This window comes from Alligator sinensis, unplaced genomic scaffold, assembly GCF_000455745.1.
Source record: "Alligator sinensis unplaced genomic scaffold, ASM45574v1 scaffold546_1, whole genome shotgun sequence".
Lineage (NCBI taxonomy): Eukaryota > Metazoa > Chordata > Crocodylia > Alligatoridae > Alligator > Alligator sinensis.
In genome coordinates this window covers 1,396,476-1,417,630 of record NW_005842061.1, presented here as the reverse complement: position 1 = coordinate 1,417,630, position 21,155 = coordinate 1,396,476, and the positions used below count along the sequence as shown (strand labels likewise).

Genomic DNA, 21,155 nt, shown 5'->3' with positions numbered 1-21,155 from the left:
TCAGAAGGCAATATTTTACAGTTAGGGTGGTCAAAATCTGGAACCAACTTCCCAGGGAAGTGGTCCTCACCCCTACCTTGGGCAAATTCAAGAGGAGGTTGGATGATCACCTGTCTGGTCTTGTGAACCCAGCATTCATTCATGCCTGTGTCAGGGGGTCAGGCTAGATGATCTGTTCAGGTCCCTCCTGACCCTAGCTACTATGAAACCTTTGTTTTAGACACAAAGAACCACACACTGTTTCTGCCAGAAAACTGGAGTACATCATAATCTTTGTTCTGAATTTCTACTATTCTGTAAGGCACCTTCACTTTCAAGGGGCATCTTTCATCTCTGCACCTAAGCCGTGAGTCTTTCCATTATTACAAAGGCTTGCTCCTATAATGGTCTGAACTAGAGGTGCAACGATACATTGGTCTGATATCAGATCAGCACCAATATAAAGAAAATTGTATATATCCAAAAAAAAAAAATTGGCCTGATGTGACTGATAATTTTGCTGATAAACAGCCCGTGCACGCACACAGCCACAGCGCAGCACATAGGCAGTGAGGAGCATGGCCCAGCAGCTGGTAAGTCTGGTGTGGTGGGAGGGAAAGGAAAGATCAGTGCCAGGGCGGAGGGTGGGGCACGCAGAACAAAGCCATAGCTTGTCCAGGGGGTGTAGGGAGGTGGGGAGGGGGCTCCCGCTGCTGCACACCACTAGTGTGGTGCTGGTGGCTTGTCCAGCAGCTCCTGCCACTCATCCAGGAGGACATGTGCCCCTGGATCTGCATGGGGCAAGGCCATGGTGAATTTTTGGATGTCTGCAACCCCTCTGCCCCCTCCCAGCACTGCCACTGCCCACCTTGAAAGAAGCCCAGCCAAGCCCCAGCCCCGGCCATCCCTGCACAGATCCAGGTCCCCGCCTTGTGCCCTCCCAGGGTGTGTGGAGTGGTGGGAACCACACCCCTCCTCCCCGGACAAGCTGTGGCTCTGCCCCACATACTGCCACGCCCCGGCTGGGCAGCACCTGCCCCAGCCCCACTTCCTCCTTTGCCACAGGGATCTGCCACCCCACATCCCTTCCCACCACAACAGACTTACCAGTTGCACTCAGCTATATCAGAAATCGAATTGGTATCGGCCAATATGCTTTCTTAAAACTCAGCTATCAGTATCAGCCCCCAAAATCTCTATTGGTACACCCCTAGCCTGAACACCTGGTATGTGGTGTTGGGTGCCATTCCTCTTCCCCTGAAGTCAGCACTGTTGTACACCAAGCATCTTACATTGCTAGAAGCTAAAATATGGATTTTGGCCCTTGCATTTCAAAAAAAATTGGCACTATGTTGTTATATGTATAACTGATGGCATTGCCTATAGTTAAGGTTGCCCTACACTTTCCATTAGAAGCAACTCAAGATAGAGAGTAATATAACTGCCAAATTTTAACCATTTAGGATTGAAATGTTTATGCCAGCTGCTTGTCTCAAGCCAACATTTTAAATTTTCACTAACATGATTCAGCTATTTCAGAGAATGAGATTGCACAAAATAATTACATGGTTTTGCCCATAAAATTTGTCCACCAATTTTACTGACTGGCTCTATAATTTCCATGCTTTTGAACATGGAGGGAGGCTTATCAATGATGGAAGTTAGGAATATGCCCCAAAGAGAACTACATAAGACTGCCCCATACCTCTGGGGGTAGATTAGAAAAGCAAAAGGTGGTGACTGAATTTATGTTAGCAAACAAAAATCAAGGACAATAAGAAGTCCTTCTATAGGTATGTAGGTAACAGGAGGAAAACTAGTGGAAATGTGGGACCACTGCTCAATGCATCTAGACATCTGATCACTGACACCAAGGAGAAAACTGAACTCCTGAATGAGTACTTTGCATCTGTATTCCACCAGTCTGAGTAATAGCCTGCCAAACGCAAATATGACACAGAATAGTCACAGTAGGGATGATCACCTACCAACAGTCAATGTAGAGCTCAGGTGCGGCGAGTGAACTCAGATTGGTGGGGCGAGTGCAGCAGCACATGGAAGCAGGGGTGGGGGTTGCAGCCTCCCCACCAGAGCTGTCCCTAGGGGCATATCAGTCCATGTGGGGCTGGGAGGTGGTGAGTGGCTGAAGCATGGAGTGGGGGGGGAGTGGCTTGAGTGGCCAGAGTGCTGAGCGGGGGGGCAGGAACAGAGAAGTGGCAAGTGGCCAGAGTGGGGGGGGGTGCCAGAGCACAGGTCCTGTATGGCACTGTCCGCAGGGCCCCACAAAGCGCAGGGTCCAGGGCAGTTGCCCTGATTCACCCCTCCTATGGACAGCCCTGCAGGACCAGATGACCCCATCTGAGCGTGCTGAATGAACTAGCCGAAGTCATTGCAGGACTGCTGGCAAACCTCTTTGAGAATTCGTGGCGCTCAGGAGAGGTCCCAGAAGACTGGAAGAGGGCCAATGTTGTGCCCATCTTCAAGAACGGGAGGAGAGAGGACCCAAGGAACTACAGGCTGATTGGCCTGACCTCAATCCTAGGAAAAATCCTTGAAAAAATTTCTCAAGGAGTCCACATGTGATAAGCTAGTAGAAGGCAAAGCTCTGAATGATAGCCAACACAGTTTTGTCATGGGTCACCTCATCTCCTTCTACAACCAGGTTAATCAGATAAGGGAGTGTAAGGGAGATGAGGTCAATGTCATTTACTTGGACTTTAGGAAGGCCTTTGACTTGGTGTACCATGAGGCTCTCAAGGTAAAACTAGGGGACTATGGGCTCAACAATTCAATGGTCAGATGGGTAGGAAACTGGCTGTGGGGTCAGACCCAGAGAGTACTAATAGACGGATCTGTGTCAATCTGGTGGAAGGTAGCCAGTGGTGTCCCCCAGGGTTCGGTACCTGGACCAGTGCTTTTCAATGTTTTCATGAATGATCTAGATGTGGGGGTGAAAAAAAACCAACCAAACAAACAAAAAAACCCACACACTAGCAAAGTTCACCAATGACACTAAGCTGTGGGGAAATGCAGCCATGCATCAGGGTAGGCTGATGATCCAGGTGGACATAGACAGATTAGTTAGATGGGCAGAACAGAAACAGATGCAGTTCAATACAGACAAGTGTAAAAAGTGCTGCATCTGGGGAGGACAAATCCTTAACAAACTTACAGGTTCGGTGGTGCTATGCTAGCTAGCACCACGTCTGAAAGGGACCTGGGGGTCATCATTGACCATAAAATGAATGAGAGCCATCAGTGTAATGCTATAATTAACAGAGCAAACAGGACGCTGGTGTGCATCAACCGATTCATCTCAAGCAAAACTAAGGAAGTTATTCTCCCACTCTACTTGGCATTGGTGAGGCTGCAGCTGGAGTACTGAATCCAGTTCTAGGTGCCATGCTTCAAGAAGGAGGTGGAGAAGCATGAGAGTGTCAAGAGAAGAGCCATTCGTATGATTAGAGGCCTGAAGAGCAAGCCATACAAGGAAAGGCTGACAGATAGGGGACTGTTCAGCCTAGAAAAGAGAAGACTTTGGGGGGTATGGTGGCAGCTTATGAATGTATCAGGGGAGAGCATCAGGGGCTAGGCAAACAACTGTTCACCAAAGTGCCCCAGGGGAAAACCAGGAACAACGGTCAAACTCCTAGAAGAAGGTTTCAGACTGGATACTAGAAAAAGTTCTTCATGGTTTGTGTGACCAGACTCTGGAATAGACTCCCAGCAGATGTCGTGCAAGCACTAGGGCTGTGCAAAACAGCAGCATCCCACTTCAACATCCATTTCAATGGAACAGTGTTTCATTTCAAAAGCACTGTTCTGTTCCATTTCATTGAAACAGTTTCACTGTTTCGATGTTTCACCCATAGGCTACAACAGGGAAACACAAAACAGCCTGTACATTTGTCATTTCTTGCCTGATTGCGAGGAAACTTGCAGGGATGGTAGCCCCTTCTGAGGGTATGAAGCCTGCCAAGTTTCAAGGAGATAGGTGCAGGGGTTTCTAGGAAACTGCACTTCAGGTTGCTGACAAGCAGGAGCTGGGGAGCAGGAGCAGCGTCATGTGATTTGGCAGGCCAACCAGGGGCCTGCACTCCCGGGAGCAGTCTGGCAGGAAACCAGGCTGCAGGAGGGGCTTCCTCCAGCTCATCCAAGTTCCCCAGCGCTGCAATCAGCCTGGCACTTTCCCATGTTTCCCACCACCTGGCTGGCTGTTTCAAAATTCAAAACGTTTTGAAACTTTCAAAACGTTTCAACTGGCCTTGTTTCATTTCGAGGCTGTTTCAAAGCCCTTCATTTCATTTCAATTTCACTGTTTTGAGCTTGAAACGAGTCAAAACGAAACAGCCATCGAAGCTTCGCACAGCCCTAGCAGGCACCTATCCTGGAAATCTTCAAAAGGAGACCGGACACACACCTTGCGGGGCTATTTGACCCCAGCAGTCTTTCCTGCCCAGAGCAGGGGGGCTGGACCCAATGATCTCATGAGGTCCCTTCCAGCCCTAAACTTCTGTGAGTCTGTGAAACAGGGATGCAATTTTCCTCTTCTATGAAAATGCAACCAAATTTGGCCAACTTATAAGGCTCTTAAAAAGTCTCCATTTTAATATATATTTACCTAAGTTCTTGGGGGCCCCCCTGCAGGCCTGGAAGGAACATATTTTGTGCTCATGAAATAATTTATTCCTCACAAATGTCAGAGGCTAATATGCTGCTAAGAAGGGAACCATACTCTCAGTTTCCCACTGCTGTCAGTGCAGAGAGTTCTCTTTTGCACGGTCAGTGACACACTTCCTTCAGATGTACGTTTTCTCAAATAATTGGGAACATTCATCCTCACCTCAGCAGCCTCACTTCTAGAACTGTAGGCTGAAGCAAATGCACATTATCTCTATCCTCTGAGAGAAAAAATTAATAAAAAACTAAGCAAACTGCCATAGAGGATTCAAGCCCTTGCTTCTCATGGGATTGAGATCACTCTAGAAATTTATTTTACGTGACTTCAAATGATCCACCTCCCCTGCCACCCTGTAACAACATTGTCTCTATGGGTGGCCATGAAGCCCCTGGACTCCCTTCAACCTTTACCCACTCTGGTCTCTGTGTATCTTGTGAAACATATTTGCAAACCTAACAGTGAAAGTCCCTTCATTCACTCACCACACCTTTATGTCTTTGCTTTAGGTAAGGAAGGCTGCCCCAGGGCTTCCCCAATCTGCTCTCATTCTAATGACCACTAGGTATCTGTGATTATTGCTTTATGGTCTAATTGCATGGCACCACTCATCCCTACACCATACTCCATGCCATGAAGGTGCCATCACTCTCTGATTTTTTCATCCCCCACTCCAGGCTCCTGGACCACCTGGTCCCACCTTCAGCCCCTCTCTAGGCTCCTGGACCCTTCTGGTCCCACCCTCAGCCCATCTTGGGGCTCTTGCCTCACTCTCAGCCCCTCTCTGGTTTCCTGGACCCCCTTACTAAGCCCCCAAGGACCTCCTCCTCCCCATAGTCCCTTTCCAAACCTCCAGACTGCTGTAGGCTGTTCTCTCTGTGCTGGCACTCAGGAGCTACAGCCATCATGCTTAGGAGATGTTCCTTCAGCAGCCTCCAGGATCTTACTGCTGTCTCAGCTCAGGGCCTGGGCTTATATCTGGTCTAAGCCCAGCCTTCCTCCTGGGTCAGATGACTACACAATCAGCCCAAGTCACACTTGTAGGCTGATTCTGAGGCATGGTCCCCAATTGCCTTCCTGCTGCACCTACAGCCTGCCTGCTCCTAAAGGAGCAGAAGCTCCAAGCCTCTTGCTACATAACCCCAAAAAACCAAAACAACCACCAATCAGGAGAACGTTGAATCTCATTACAGGAACAGTTCCTTTTTCTTTTACTAAGTTCTGGAAATGCTGGGAAGAGTACGACAAACCTTGCTTCACTTTTAGATCAACTAAGAGTATGGTGGCTGTAAAGTATCTGATAAAACAGCTATTAAATGATATGGAAAGCAATGTCAGGGTATGGACACATGTCCATTTTTAGTGCTACAAAGTGTTGAGACACTTCTCATGTTTTGTTTTTGTTGAGATACCGTAGTGCTACAAAAATAAAATACTATGCAGGTGTGCACATATGCAGTCCCCAGACTGGAGCACTACAAAGTGTGTTCTCCAGCCAGAAGCCAATAGGGCAGCTGCTTCTTGGGTCCTCTCACCCCGAGGAGAGCTAATCAGTGAGGCATCCACAGCAAAGAGGCTGCCTCCAGCTGGCGCCCATGTACAAGAAAGCCCCTGTTCAGACTGAATGATTACAAGTGACACTATAAAATGTAGTGCTACAGAAGAGTTCTTCTTTGAGAGAGGACATTTTTATGGCAAAGCCATCATTTTTGTGGCACTACAGATAGCCTGGACCAGGGCTGGGTTAACCCTTTAGTGGGCCCTAGACAAACAATCTCGTGGGACCCAGGCCAGTCGAGGCCCCCCTCTCCACCCTGGTGCTGCCACCCATGGGGAGTGGGGCTTGGAGCCATGGCTAGGAAGCAGCTGCAGCAGCAGCAAGGCCGGCAGAGGGGAGGGGAGGGGAGGGGAGGGGAAGGGAAAAGGAGGTGGATGGAGCCATTCACCCCGCCACTGTGAAGGGAAAGACTGGGGCCCCGCGTCGCTCAGGGCCCTAGGCATATGCCTAGTTTCCCCATGAATTAATCCAGCCCTGGCCTGGACATACAGACACTCATTTTTGTAGCAGTACAAGGGCAGTTATAGCTCTATAAATGTAAGACGTGTCCTTACTCTGAGAAACTTAGGTACCTTGCAGGAAAGGGATTTGAAATGGGGAAAACTGAAACCATCTGAATCAGAGAAGCATTAAAGAAAAGGTTAAGAACTTACTTAACAAGAGATGTACTCCCTTTCTAAGGAGAATCTCTTTCACCTCCTGCCGGACACATGGTAGAAGTTCTACATCAGCAAGTGCCATTTTTGAATGAATGAGAGTGATCTGTGGAGACAATGTAAAAATTGTAAAAATAACTACAGACACTGTCAAGGGAGGAAAAGATATCAGATAGAACCAGAAATAAGCCCTTAATATGAAGTGTGATAAGCATGTTTCCTCCTGCTTGCTGGGAAACAAAGCAGTAGATACGCCTTAGGTAGGCTGCTGGCCTGCAGTATGCATTTCTGGGTACAAAGACAGAATAGGGAAGAAGGGGAGGAGAAGACCAATGGAAAGGCTGTAAACAATTCTCCTTCCAGTCACTTCCAGCAGCCAGCACCGTAGGACAGTGGGCTGTGAGGTTGCTCAGAGCTGCTCCAGGTCTAGCCTTGATAAACAGGAGGCACTGGGAATCAGCCACTGTCAGGGACTTCATAGCTACTGAAATTCCAACCTCCTCTGGCAGGAAGCACTGCAGAAGAACAAAAAGTTTAAGTCACGCAAACAAGCGAACGATCGCAGCTAGGGTATTTAATCACATAATCCATTTCTAGTACCTCTTTGGCTGGGTATTCTGTTTTGATCTCTGCTGCCATCTCTACTCCAGCAGCACCACCTCCCACTACCACGATACGTGAAGATTTCTGGATCTTTCAAAACCAAAAACAAATAAACAAAATCACCTTGTGATGTTACAATACTTCAGAAATCACAGCAAACTGGGGAAGGGAAGCATTCAGCCAGCAACATCTCAGCATCTTTCGTGATTTATTGCAAGCCCTTTTTCTTAGTAAAACTGAATCATTGCAGAAACTGCCACAGCGAACAGTCAGCTTGTCTCCATGCTCCAGAAGGAGAGAAATGAAGCTGTCCCTCTGAAGGTTGTTTGAGGGTCACCAAAAGATATCCCCCCTCCACACACACACATCCACAAGCCACATACACTTGAAAATTGCTAACGTAACTGAACTGAATGGCTACCAGTCCTTTCCTAGGACTCTGATGTACCAACCAATGCTTTCTACAGAAATACAAGGAAGAGGATTGTTTGTGTATTTACACAGCAGTGACCCACTCCTAGCTGATAGCATACTGTTGCAGCCTCAGGTACATTGAGAAATAGGTTCAGACCTTCTGTCAACATATACCTTAGAGTGGTTTGCAGCAAATTTGAATTGGAAGATTTAAAGAAACAAGCCTGAAAAAAGCAAAACTGAACCTGTTTGGGATTCAGGAATACATATTTTTAAATTATGGAATTCCACTGTAAATGTGAGTAATTGGAAAGATTATAAGACTACCCAATTTTCTTTTATACATCCCCCAAATATCCACGTGCACACACACTATTTTTGGAAGGCTCCAAGAAGAGAAAATAAAAATAAAATTTTACCCTGGAGTATGGGTAAGTACCAGAGGTTTGGGGTCTGCAGGACTAGGGGCCACAAGGTACAGTAGGACTTGACCTGTCACACCAGTGCTAGGTTCAACTGTAAGTACTGCCGAATCTGGAGCCACAAGCTGGGTCCAGGGTCACATGCTGAGTTGGACCTGGCACTCTGGGTCTCGACATGGACCAACTTTGCACGTCATCCCAATCTAGCATGGGTTTGGTGAGGGGGCCTCCCTAAGGGTCCAGAAATGTGATGGCTGGAGGGAATGGTGGGGGGGGAAACAGTGGCAGCATTAGCTGTTGTGGCTCCCAGAGACATAGGATATTTTCTCACATATAACGTGCACCCCAATTTTTCCCAGCTCATTTTGGGGTAAAACGTATGGGTATATGCCAGAAAATATGCCCTGTTGCAAGACAAAAGGGACTGCTATGCAGCCAGGCAAGTCCAGGATGATCATCAGCCCTGGTTTAAAAACCATCCTTCAACTTTTATTACATCAAGGGCGTAGGTTTCTCCTTCTCTTCTGGGGACTAGCTCCCAACTGCTCGCCAAGGTGATCCAATTATCTTGTCCAAGCATAGCTTGGAATAGGCAGTATGGTCACTCAAACTATTATGTATTACAAAGAGGTCTGTATCAATGGTGAACTGTTCACCAGCACTCCAACCCAAAATATTTTGATTATGGCAAACAGAAAACTATAAGATATATTTTCCATTGGTCCCACTCCTTGCTCTGACACCATGTAGCACCATTCTGTTGGCTCCCTCTCGGATCCAGACACCTCTGCTACTATTTCTCTATTGCTCACTCATTCCCCCTGAACTCCAAACTCAGATGCTTCCAGCACTCTTTAATTCATCCTCCCTGGTTTCTTACCAAAACTGCAACAATGCAACCAAACCTCCCACCATATTTTCAACAAAAGTTTTCAATCCTACCTCTTTGACCATGTCTTCATAGGTATGAATGGCAGTTTCCATGTCAATAATCTGGTTAAACTTCCCAGGGAAAGGCCCATCGCTGCCTGTAGCAAGAATGAGATGGGAATAGGAAATCTCCTGGGGAGAGAAAAGGTGGAACAGGATGTTAGGCTTCATTTTGAGAAGTCCAGGATATGGGAGCCACTTCCTGGGCAGTGTTCTGGTAGTATGTCTCCTCCATCACTTGCATCAAAACTGTGATCCAACCCTCTGCCACAGCTTTGCAGGATTAATGTATTCAGAGAACTCAGAATAAAGTTGACAGGACATGATCTGAACATGCTAATAGGAACTAGATGAGTCTGAACATTTAATGGAGTGTTACAGCCTTCTCTCTCAGGCTGATGACCTATAAAAGATACGTTTTGTAGACTCGGGCTAAGCTGTAGCACCCAACTGTGCACATCACAAAAAAGTTACCTTTACAAGTGGCTCCTTTTTGGCACCCTTGGCTGACAGGCTAGGGCAGGGACGGACAATTATTTCAGACAGAGGGCTGCTTACCCAGTTTTGGCAAGCTGTCAAGGGCTGCCTGGGTAGCCCCGCTCCTTGACAGTTGCCCTACCCCCTGGTCACCATCTTGGGACCAATGTCTCAGGACCAGCACCGGTGGAACCCAGAGCAGGGCACAGGCTGGCAGGGGTCTGTGGAGCTGGGCTGGACTGCACCAGCAGTGAGAGAGGGGAGCTGACCCAGCTCCATAGAGCCCCTGCCAGCCGGGACCCTGGGACCCTGTACCCCTGCCGCTCTGCTCTGGGCCCCACCGGCGCTGGCCCCAGGACATCGGTGTGGGCCCCACGCTCCCGTGCCCCTTCACTCCCAATGCCCCACGGCCCCGCAGTACAGGCAGGGGCCAGCGTGCAGCCCTGACCCCGCGCTCCCCAGCAGGGAAGGAGCTCCTTCTGAGTGTGTGGGAAAAGCGGCTCCTTGCCCGCCCCATGGCTGGTGCTCCCTGCTGCAGCTGCTTGCAGCCCACACAGGGCTGTCCTGAGCAGGCACAGGCCGCCCCAGGTGGGCTGTGAGCGGCTGCAGCGCAGGGCACCAGGCAGGCAAGGGGCCACTCCCCCCACCTCCCACGCTCGGCACCAGCTTGTAACCCACCCCCGCTGCCGGCCTGGGCCCCACGCTGGCTCCAGGCTCACCCATCAGGGCTCCACACACAAGCTCTGGGTGGGCAGCAGCAGCAAATACTGCCCAGTGCAGCAAGCAGGGAGGGGCCCGCAGCTGCTCCTGCCATGGAGCAGCCCTGACGGGAGAGCCCGTAGCCGGCATAGGGCCCAGGCTGGGAGCGATGGTGGGTTACAAGCTGGTGCTGAGTGCAGGGAAAAAGCAGCCCCTCGCCTGCCCCGTGCTGCAGCCACTCTCAGCCCGCACAGGACTGCCTGTGCCTGCTCAGGACAGCCCTGCGCAGGTTGCAAGCTGCTGCAGCAGGGAGCATGGGCCATGGGGCGGGCAAATGGCCGCTTTTCCCTGCACTCAGCTTTTTATCTGGGCTCCTTCCCCACCCGGGGTCCCGCCCACCCCCCTTAGCTGAGGTTCTGATGCGGTGCAACCACCTGGTCCCAGCCCAGAAGCCCCTGCTGGGGCTTCCAGCTGAGGGGCGGGACCACTCAGGCCCTGCTGCTGTGGGAGCCCGCCAGGCTTCCCCTGGTTCCTGTCCTTTTTTTTTTTTTTTTTTTTTTTTTTTTTTTTACAGGAACCAAGGACCTAAATTTTCTAAATTTTTGAGGGGCCCTGTGGGCTGGAAAGAAAGGCCTTGCAGACCAGATCTGGCCCGCAAGCTGTATTTTGCCCATCCCTGGGCTAGAGACTGAATGAAGATAGACTGATCAACACTCTTCCCTTCAGACATGTTAAGACACTTTACCAGGACCATCCTTGGAAGTTTATATATTTGTTTTCTGCACTTTAACTACCCTGTGCATATTTAAAGGACTTCAGAGTCCTTCACTTAGTTGTTTTTACTGGCAGTAAGAGTGAGCAGCAAGGCTACAAACCTGATGAGACTGGTGCACAGCATTTATTTATGCCTTCTTAAAAATATTCACTGTGCTCCAATCCCTAGCTCACACCCTATGCCAGCTCACTCTGATCACTGAAAAGTTGCCACATATGGCTCAAATGGGAAATGAAGGAATAAGAAGCCTCCCAGGCAATGCTCACCAATTAAAGTTTGGGGTATCTACTCAGCATTTCTGTAAGCATTGATCTACATTTTAAATATGTTGCTTGAGGACTGCATTTTTGCAGTCACCTTTGACAAAGAAGGTAGAAAGCAGGGCAAGGCAGCACCTTAGAGACTACCTGGTTTACACAGGCATAAGCTTTTGTAAGTGACAGCCTACTTATAGAATCATAGAAGATTAGGGTTGGAAGGGACCTCAGGAGGTCATCTAGTCCAGCCCCCTGCTCAAAGCAGGACCATCCCTAGCCAGATCATTTCAGCTAGGACTTTGTTGAGTCAGGCCTAAAAAACCTTCAAGGATGGAAATTCCACCACATCTCCAGGTAATCCATTCCAGTGCTTCACCACTCTTCTAATGATAAAGTTTTTCCTAATACCCAACTTAAACTTCCCTTGCTGCAGCTTGAGACCATTGTTCCTTGTTCTGTCATCTGTCACTACTGACAGGTAGTTGAAGGTTGCTACCAAGTTCCCCCTCAGTATTCTCTTCAGCAGACTAAATAAGCCCAGTTCCCTCAGCCTCTCCTCATAAATGATGTGCCCCAGCTCCATTATCTAATTAAAACGAGATGCCAGTTTATCCCAGGGTAAATATATCTCAACAATATATCCAAAATTCCAATGCTGGGAGCTGAATTTTCAGTAATCCAAATATTGCAGAACCCAACTATGGATCCTATGAGTTTATTTGTATTTTATAGGAATCTGTATGCTGCGACAAAAGGACAGAGTTTCCAAAACCTTTTGAGAAGCTCTAGATCAGGAGTAGGCAAAATACAGCACATGGACCATATCTGGCCTGCCAATTGGTTCTATCTAGCCTGTATATAAATTCTGGGTAGACCTGTATCACATTAGTTAGCATGTTAATAAATGCTGTTATTTTGATTAAGTGTGGAAACATGAAGGATCATTTATACTATAAATGCCATAACAATTTTTAAGTATAGCTGTTGTTAAACACAATGGGCATCTATACACGATGGATCTCTGCTTCAACCTGTGCTAATTAGCATGCATCGGAGCAGACTTGAGTAATCAAGTCTGCTAGGAGGCTTCTGGAGCATGCTAATTAGCATGCTCCAGCAGCCTCTGCATCACATGTATTCAGTGTCCCCATGGTTCAAAATGGCAGGGGGGCACTTTAACTAAAGCTCATCAAACCATTTACTTAAATTACCCCCACTGCAATTTTGAAGCGTGGGACTCTGAACACACGTGATGCTGCAGGTGTTTTAATTAGAGCAGCTCTCTGAGACTCGCGCTAATTAAAGCATTCCCCCCCTACTCCCCAGCACATATATAAATGTCCATCCAGGAAGAGCACACACCAACTGCTGAAGCTTCCTTAGCCTGACGAAGGGTTTTTGAACCCAAAAGCTTGCTTAATAACTATTCTCCAACCATTGGGGTTGGTCTAATAAGAGATATCAAATTCACCCAAGGAACCTTGTCTGCCTAATATATCTTGGGTTTCACATACTGAATTCTTACAGGAGACAGGTTGACCAATCTGAATAAAATCCCTGCAAAGAAATTCACAATTTAACATCTCAAACACTACATGAGAGGGAGTATTTACTCCACAAATACAGCATAATTTATTCATTGCAAGTCAGCTCTTATCTGGACACACTCACTTTATCATCATTCAACAAAACTTGGGTTTTTTCTAGGTCTATCCCAACCACCTTGGCTTGTCGAAAGCTACTTCCAAAGCTCACAGAATAAGAAATGAAAGTCTTCTTGGCAAATCCTGGAATTAAAAAAAAAAAAAAAAAAAGAGGGGGGAAGAAGTTAACACTACTTCTGTATTAGTAAAGTATATAAGAAGTTACAAGGAAAGTAGGGAACTAGGAAGTCCATCTTCCACTACATCTCCAGTAATCCAGTTCTAATGACCCTCTTTTAGTTGTGAGGTTTAGGTTTTATATATTTCCTGGACCCAGGGCTGTCCCAAAGGAAGGGCAAATTGGGGCAACCACCCTGGGCCCTGCGCTTTGTGGGGCCCTGCGGAGCTGGGCAGAGCGGCAGCTCACCCCCCCCCCCCCCCCCCCCCCCCCGGCCCCGCCCCCCCTGCCGATGGCGGCAGCAGCTTCTTTGGATTCGGGGCCCTTGGGATCGAAGCAAGGGCGGGGCCCTGCATGGGCCGATTTGCCCTGGGCCCTGCACCCTGATCAGGTCGGCTCTGCCTGGACCATTACAGCTACAACAGTACTTCAACCCTCCATTAGTTCTAAATTCTTGCTTATTGCACAGAATACTACCCAATCCATGGCACTTGTCTCCTGAGGTGTATTTTCTCCATCCAATATAAAATCCTAGAAATTTTTACCTCAGCTGACAATTGAAGACAATAAAATATCATTTAGAATATCATTTAGAATCAAACAAGTTTGAAGCAAGAGTTTTGGTTTTCTTACAATATACAAGCCTGCAAGGCAAAACAATATTAACTTTTATCATCTGTGTTAGCTTCAGGGATGAAGGCCAGTATTGTTTAAACTGAAAATGCATGGACAACTAGAATATAAACCAGCGGTCTCCAACCTTTTTAAATAGGAAATCACCTTTGGCATTTAGAAGCAACCCAAGATCTACCATGCACCGCTGCCCTCCCCCCACCCCGATCAAGGAAGAAAGAGAAAAATTATTTGGGGGCGCGCCTCCCCAGCAGGTAAATCCCACCCGGCCAAGACCCCACTCAACTAACCCCTGCTCCTGCCTCTGCGGCACTGTCCCTCACCATGGTGGCCTTGATCTAGCCCCTGACCCTTCTCTCCCCCATGGACTGAGCTGCTGGGCTGGAGCGCATGTGTGCATGCACACCAGCTCTCATCCCCCCACCCCAGCCTCGGATTGACTCCAAGTGGCTCCAAGATCTACCACAAAACTCTCCAAGATCTACTGGTGGATCAAGATCCACTGGTTGGTGACCACTGATATAAACACTGATACCAAAAAAATTGAAGATCAATGCCTGGAGGAGTGATGGGCTCATAAAAGTCTCCATCTCTTGTAAAGCTATCTGCAGCGAGCTTCTGAATGAAAGAATTGGAAAACAATTGTGTTAGTGTCCCTGCTTATACTGCTAACAGCAACCAAATGAAAATACTGGGAGACACTGAGAAACATTCCCTGATCATTCAGTTTTAATGCAGATCTAAATTTGGCCTTGTATAATTTGGCAGAGTCTTTTGGGTTTATGGTTTAAGACCAGGACCAAACCAGAGTATTTGCTCCCTGTGTAGCAGGTAAAGAGAGAGACAGAGAGAGAGAGAGAGAGAGAGAGAGAGAGAGAGAGAGAGAGAGAGAGGTAGGTAATCAAGGTATTTTTCTCAATAGTGACCACCTAGTTTTAAAACATGCTCAGACACAAAGAGGGTGAGCCAGCTACTAGTCACATCTAATACCAGTACAGCATGTCTACAGTGTGGGGTTTGCCTGGGTGCAGTTATATTAGTGTTGATAACTCCCAATGTTCATTAAGTCATGGCTCAGTTACTTCTGCAACCTCCCACTGCAAAAGAGTTCCTCATCTGGCTTTAACAGCATGACATTTTTTTTTTTTTTTTAAATGAAGTTATTGATGTACAGTCCTTTTTGTTTTGACCTCCTGTTTTTGAGCTTTTGATGTTTAAAGATTCATTCAAACGTGAAGGCTAGATAACTTCCTTTAGATTAGAAGAAAAAAAAGTCTGTGAAATGGGTTTCTCATATTATCTCATGACTCCTGGAAGTTCAACTTCCAGGAGAAATGCCAAATATTGCAGGGCCCTTTATAAAGTTTCATAGCCAAGACCCCAAGAGAGACAATCCCCCAAATCCTAAGGAGTCTCAGCTACAGAACTCATGACTCAAAAGTACCAAGAAGGATAAAAATGGCAAGTTCAAGTGGAACGGTGCTTTCAAGCTTTTGCTTATAATAGTGATCATTAAATCTTGGAAAACAATCCTTCAAGTAATTAATGCTAGCACAGCATTCCTATTGCTGGAGAAGCTCAGTTGCTAGGCTGTAGACATTGTATTGATCCTAGGATAAATGAGGGACAAAGTGCAAATATACAGAGGCCCATACCCATTATCCTGGGGTTTGACTTGCGTCAGAACTCATCTCTACTTCATAGGTATTTACATTGGGACAATGGGCTTATACACCCATAGGATCCCAGAATTTGTCTTGGTAGAAATCTGTTTTTAGCCAAATAAGGAGGTAATAACAGTTTATCCTAAGAAATTTCAGAAGCATGTTCGTAGTTATCCAGGAATTGTATCACTGAATTAATAGCAGAAAAGCAGCAGTGCATTCAGCTGCTTGTTAAACCCTTACTAAAAAGAGTGATACGTGTACGTCAAACATAGGCACAATTTAACCGAGGGCAAATGCAATGTTTGTTCCTAGCTTATGATTTTGTTTTCAAACACACAGCTACTGTAACGGCACAACTACATTTGTGCCATCACTAAATCAGGGATTTGAACTTTTGATTTTAGAAGGTAACAATGGTTTCAAATTTTGAGAAGATGCACGATTAGTTTAAATCATGAGCCACGGTATATTTTGGAATTTTGTCCGTTTTTGACAACATTGCCTATTGTCTTTTTGGAATGGTCATTGAGCAATTGTCTATTTTGGAGTGCTATAAAAGTGTTTGTTTTTCGAAAACTTTGCAGTTAATCTTTCAGCTTGAAGTACCACACCTCTCAGTGAAGTAAACGAATCCCAAGGGACCAGAGATGGTCCACAGACTTTAGGAAAAAACAAATAAGTAGTTACCACTCTCTACAGAGGCTCGGAGGGCAGCAACATTGTGGTGGAAAGCATCTCTCATATCCACAAGAACGAAGGGGATTCCCCAGGACTTTAGCTGGCTGGCAGCTGCAATTCCCCCGAAACCACCTCCAACGATCACCACGCACACAGAGTCATCCACGGAGAGTTTGGATCCCATTGTGGATGGCAGAACTTCAAGATAAAATCTAAGGTGAAAGAGGAAAAAACAAGGTGCCATGAGAATACTTTTCCTGTGGAAACTAATGTCTTAAGACTTGAATATAAAGTGATTAGCACTTGTGTGCAGAAGTCTCTGGAGGCCTGGGGCCTGTGTCAGCAGAACATTTTAAAATATTAATACAAAGCACTTATACGATATGCCTCTACTACCTTTTGCAATGGCTGGATGCCAACTGTGTGTGCTCTGCAAAATGCTCTTACTTGCCTCTTGTCAGTATAGCACCTCTTACATACCTGGAGCTCTTCACCCATTATACAACAACATACCAGGCACTTACAAAACAATATAGTAGCATGGGCTTCTGTTCTGTGCCCAAAAACAACATAATGGAGGAAATCCCACAGCCCTTAACGTGCTTGTCAGCTGCTCCGGGCTTTTGACTGCAGTACCTCTCCCCCAGCCCCCAAGTTTTAAAAAAACAAAACAGCATCTAGATCAGGGGTTGTCAACCGGGGGTACGTACACCCCCGTCGGTACTTGGGAAGGCCCTAGGGGGTACACACAGGCAGGTGGGGATGGAGTGCTGCCACCCACCACCCCGCACTGCTGCACGTCCCACCACACGTCATCCCCGTTGCCCATCCGGCCACGTGCCACCCCTCCCCTGTGCACCACCCCTGCTGCCTGTCCAGCCACTGGGGGTATACATATTAAAAAAGGTTGAAAACCCCTGATCTAGATAACAGAAAACATAGGGTAGAGCTGTGAGAAACCTAGCTGTCATTAAGATGAGGAATCTTACAGCTCTCTGCTAAAGTGTAACCCAGCAGCAAAGTAAAGCAAAGCAAAAAGGGAGACCACTCAGTAGTACAAGACCTCCATCTCCCTTTCCTACATTTCATCATAGCAATAGCATCCACTTCCCTCCTTAATACTTTTAGTGAGTTACTGGGGAGGGAGAGACAGAAGTGCACCATTTCCCCCCTCAAAGATAGGGTAGGAGGGAACAGACCAATGAAGACAGCATCAGAAGTTCCTCCAAAGAGAAGAGCAACTCAGAGGAGCCATGATTAGTTATCAGCATCTGAAAAATAGCACTAAGGCATAGAAGTGCCTTTCCCACCATAGCCTTGATACCATAACAACATAACTAAGGAATCCTATTCTGAGGTGAAACCTCGAAACAGGCTGTTGTTAAAAAAAATTAAAGAAACAAACTAAACAATGCCTGCTTCCTCCCACAGCTGACATCCTGCATGTCCTACCTTACCTGTGGTTACCACCTGTATCCCTTCTTATTCTTCCTCTCTGGAGTTCACTTGTGACTACAATTTACCTTGTTACTTAAACTTGTGTATTATGAAACAGCATGGGGGCATTAGACTGGAGAAGCCTTCTGGCATTTGTTGCATTAGCAATACATGGGTTGCTGTTCAGGTTGATGCAATTACAAGCCAAACAGGCTCTTCTAGGAACTTGTGTGGCTTCTCACATGTTACTTGCAGACTCCAATGAACAAAGTAATTGCTTCACACACTAGGTACAGGAAGGCAAAAGGGTAGGGGCAAACGAGTTTGCTTTTTCCTTTATTGAGAGCACAGGAGCAACTTTGGCTCTGCCAGAGGCAACAGCGAACAACTTTGGATGCATTTTGTTATAATTTATCATATTTTGCACTTTTTGCAGATATTTAATACCTGTGCAAGGCAGAGGAGACAACTGGTTCTCAAACAGATCCAACCAGCTTTGTTGGAGAATTCCCAGCCAGCTCTATTATTTAGTATCAGATTAAATTTTTAAAAAGCTCCCCCCAGTGCATTCAGGTAAAGCCATGCTGATCACAGCAGCTATATATCCTGGCATTATTCTTTTAAATGGCTTTCCCTGCCTCCTGTTTTGTGAAACAAGAGCAGGAGCTTCGGTGCGAAGAAATCCTACTGGCCTCTGAGCTGCAGGCAGAGATCGTTTCCCTGCCAGCCTACAAACTAGCTAACACACAAACTTTAAGCAAGGCAAACCCTGTTGCTTCCAGCTTCATAATTCTTCACTTACCTACTGAACCCAGCACTCAGAAGAACTTGAATTTCCTGGATCACCTCATGCCAATAAAGACAGCATAAAAAGAGTAGACAAAATCATGCTTCTACAGCCAGCAGCTGAGCAGCAAGTTATATCCCGCAGGTTCGGCCCAAGTTTCCATGGGTCGTGGAAGCAGCAGCCCAAGCTGGGGTGTTGAGCAAAAGCTTGATTTTCTCCAACCTCATTCGTTTAATCATGATGATTCAGCAAACACAGTCGAAAGATTGAGGGGGAAGGGTGAAAGCATAAAACAGTTATATCTGCTCCTGCTGCCATCTAATGGAGCCACAAGCAAGCTGCAGTGAAGACAGGGATAAAGTGGATGACAGGTAGATATAATACTCTTTTTTTCTTAAAGTAATAAAGAGGCTAGTCTTGTGAAGATGAAAGAGGCAGAGGTCAACTGATGCTCTGAGTGAAGCCTCCTTTTGGTCACCCCCATAGTAGAGTCATGGATTCCCATGACTGTCTCCGTGGGCTCAGCTGATGTTGGAAATGTTCACCGTTTGGTATGGATGCAGAAGCTAACAACTGAATGAATTTGGCTGAGCCATTTGAAAACTGGCAAGTTATGGCTTTGTTTTGGAGTCTACAGAGAAAGCAAGCCTGGATCAGTGATGTGTCAAGTTTTGGCATACATGGAACCCAGCATCTGGTCCTTATGCTAGCAGGGGAAAGTCAGGGTGCTCACAACAGGTGGGCTGTATGTGCTTGCTCCTTGTAAAGGCTGAGGCAAGAAAGCAGCACAGAAACCAAGAGTCCCTGCTGCTCTCCTGCATTGCGGCTGCCTCAGCTGGGGTGTGGAACTGAATTTCTTGGCACTGGGACAATGATCTGAAATGATGAGCTAGAAGCTAGTAATTGGCTTTGCATTTTTTATTGCAAATAAAAAGGCTATTTTCATTAAAAAGGATTCAGTTAGAGATTCCTGGCAACTTTTACTATGACTGTGTAACTTTATCTCTTTACTAAAATCACACATTACCTGTACCATGAACTCATGACAAACTCCTAGCTCTAAGTACAGGATTGCAATAGTATGTGGGAGACATTCTTTTCCAGCTAATTGGGAACACGTGTTGTCCATTAGTATCCTGATTTCTAACATACTGTTTTTCCAAGGGTAAAATTATGAGGAGGAAACAGTGGGACACTTCAGAGATGATAAGCATTTGTAAAACCCAGAAGTTACCTTTTCAGTGCATCTTTGGAAGGAGAGGGAGACCCTGGTACTTGAATCAGATCCAAATTAGTAACTAGTCTCACCTGGAATCAAGCACAGTCCTGGTGATACTGGTTTAGGAATGGATCTCATCTTGAGATGAGGAGACAGGAAGCTGATTCATTTTCATAAGAAAGGCAGCAAAAGGGCTGGGAGACCCCCTTGGCTCAATAGGGATGTCACAGACCTCCTGAAATTAAAAAAAAAGAAGCTTATAAGGGATGGAAGTCAGAAATTATCACCAAAGAGGAGTACCCAGCAATAGCCCACACCTGTAGGGAGCAGATTAGGAAAACAAAGGCACAAACCAAATATACATTGGCAACCAGAATCCAGGACAACAAAAAGTCCTTATTTAGATATGTAGGAAGTCAAAGAAAAAATAAGGGAAACACAGGACCCCTGATGAAAGAAATGGGACAGCTATTGCAAGACTCATGGCACTCAGGAGAGGTCCCAGAAGACTGGAAGAGGGCCAATGTGATGCCTATCTTCAAGAAAGGAAGACCCAGGGAATTACAGGCTGTGGCAGAACACTGTTGGTGTCTGCCACTTTAAGGGCTGAGTCAAGCAGCCAGCAGGTGCTTGATTGTGGTGGCCATTTCACAACACTGGCTGCCTATATAAACAGAGCAGTTTCTGCCTGGTAGTTTAGGCAGAAACATCACCTGGCTGGCCTGTATGGAACATCTAGCAGGTAGAAGCTGGAGGTGCTTGGTCCTGGGCATGACCTAAAACTCCATCCTGCTGGGGAAGGATGACCTGGTGGGTCTCCTGGTAGCACAGGAGTCCCCAGGAAATGCTAGGCTGGTTACCTCCCTGATGAAAGATGAGGAGAGGTACCTTAACCCCAGCCCCCATCTTCGGGTGGGCTTTGGAGGCAGGAGTGGGGCCAGGCACAGCTGCAGCCACCTGAGCCCATGAGAGCCCAAGACCCTAGGAAGTGAGTGTAGTGTGGCCAGGCATGGCAAATGGAGTGCCACCTGAGCCTATGGGGGTGGCTGACCCTAACGCCCTGAGAGAGGGCGGTGTAGTGAGGCCTGAGGGAAGAAGGCAGAGTTGTGTGGCCACGTACCAAGTAGGGCTGAATGAGAGTAGGCTGAAGGACTGTGTGTAGAGGGGCTGAGTAGGGCTGAACCAGGAGTAGACCTCAAGGGCAGCCCCAGGGGTGCTCTGAGTAGGGCTGAACTAGGAGTAAGCCTAAAAAGCAGTGCAAGGGCCAGCCCCATGAGTAGTTGATTGGAAAGACAATGAGCAGACCCCAGGGTGGGGCGTGGTGTAGAGACCCTAGAGAGGGCATGGTTGGAACCCCATGTGAGGGGAGCAGGCCAAAGTATGTCTTCAGATACCTGAGGCCATAGTTTGGGCCAGAGGCCGAGTAAGGGGGTTCAGTCAGAGAAAACAGGGCAAGTCTTGACTC

At 47.0% G+C, this 21,155-nt stretch overlaps 1 protein-coding gene across 4 annotated transcripts in view; it reads right to left on the bottom strand.

Annotated features, from left to right (window-relative positions):
- AIFM2 (apoptosis inducing factor, mitochondria associated 2) overlaps positions 1–19,912 on the bottom strand; it is a 29,554-nt gene extending 9,642 nt beyond the window's left edge. The window contains exons 1-7 of one of the 4 annotated variants that reach the window (XM_006023127.3): positions 19,780–19,912; positions 18,487–18,809; positions 16,257–16,459; positions 13,120–13,235; positions 9,253–9,372; positions 7,472–7,564; positions 6,869–6,977 (exon numbers count right to left, since the gene is read on the bottom strand). In XM_006023127.3, coding sequence (XP_006023189.1) covers positions 6,869–6,977; positions 7,472–7,564; positions 9,253–9,372; positions 13,120–13,235; positions 16,257–16,431 — 613 coding nt within the window. In that variant the 5' untranslated portion in view covers positions 16,432–16,459; positions 18,487–18,809; positions 19,780–19,912. Of the gene's footprint in view, positions 1–6,868; positions 6,978–7,471; positions 7,565–9,252; positions 9,373–13,119; positions 13,236–16,256; positions 16,460–17,704; positions 17,753–18,486; positions 18,810–19,705; positions 19,726–19,779 lie in introns of those variants that run through there. The other 3 variants (XM_006023129.3, XM_006023131.3, XM_006023130.3) reach the window with 3 other exon arrangements.
- Positions 19,913–21,155: the final 1,243 nt, after the last annotated feature.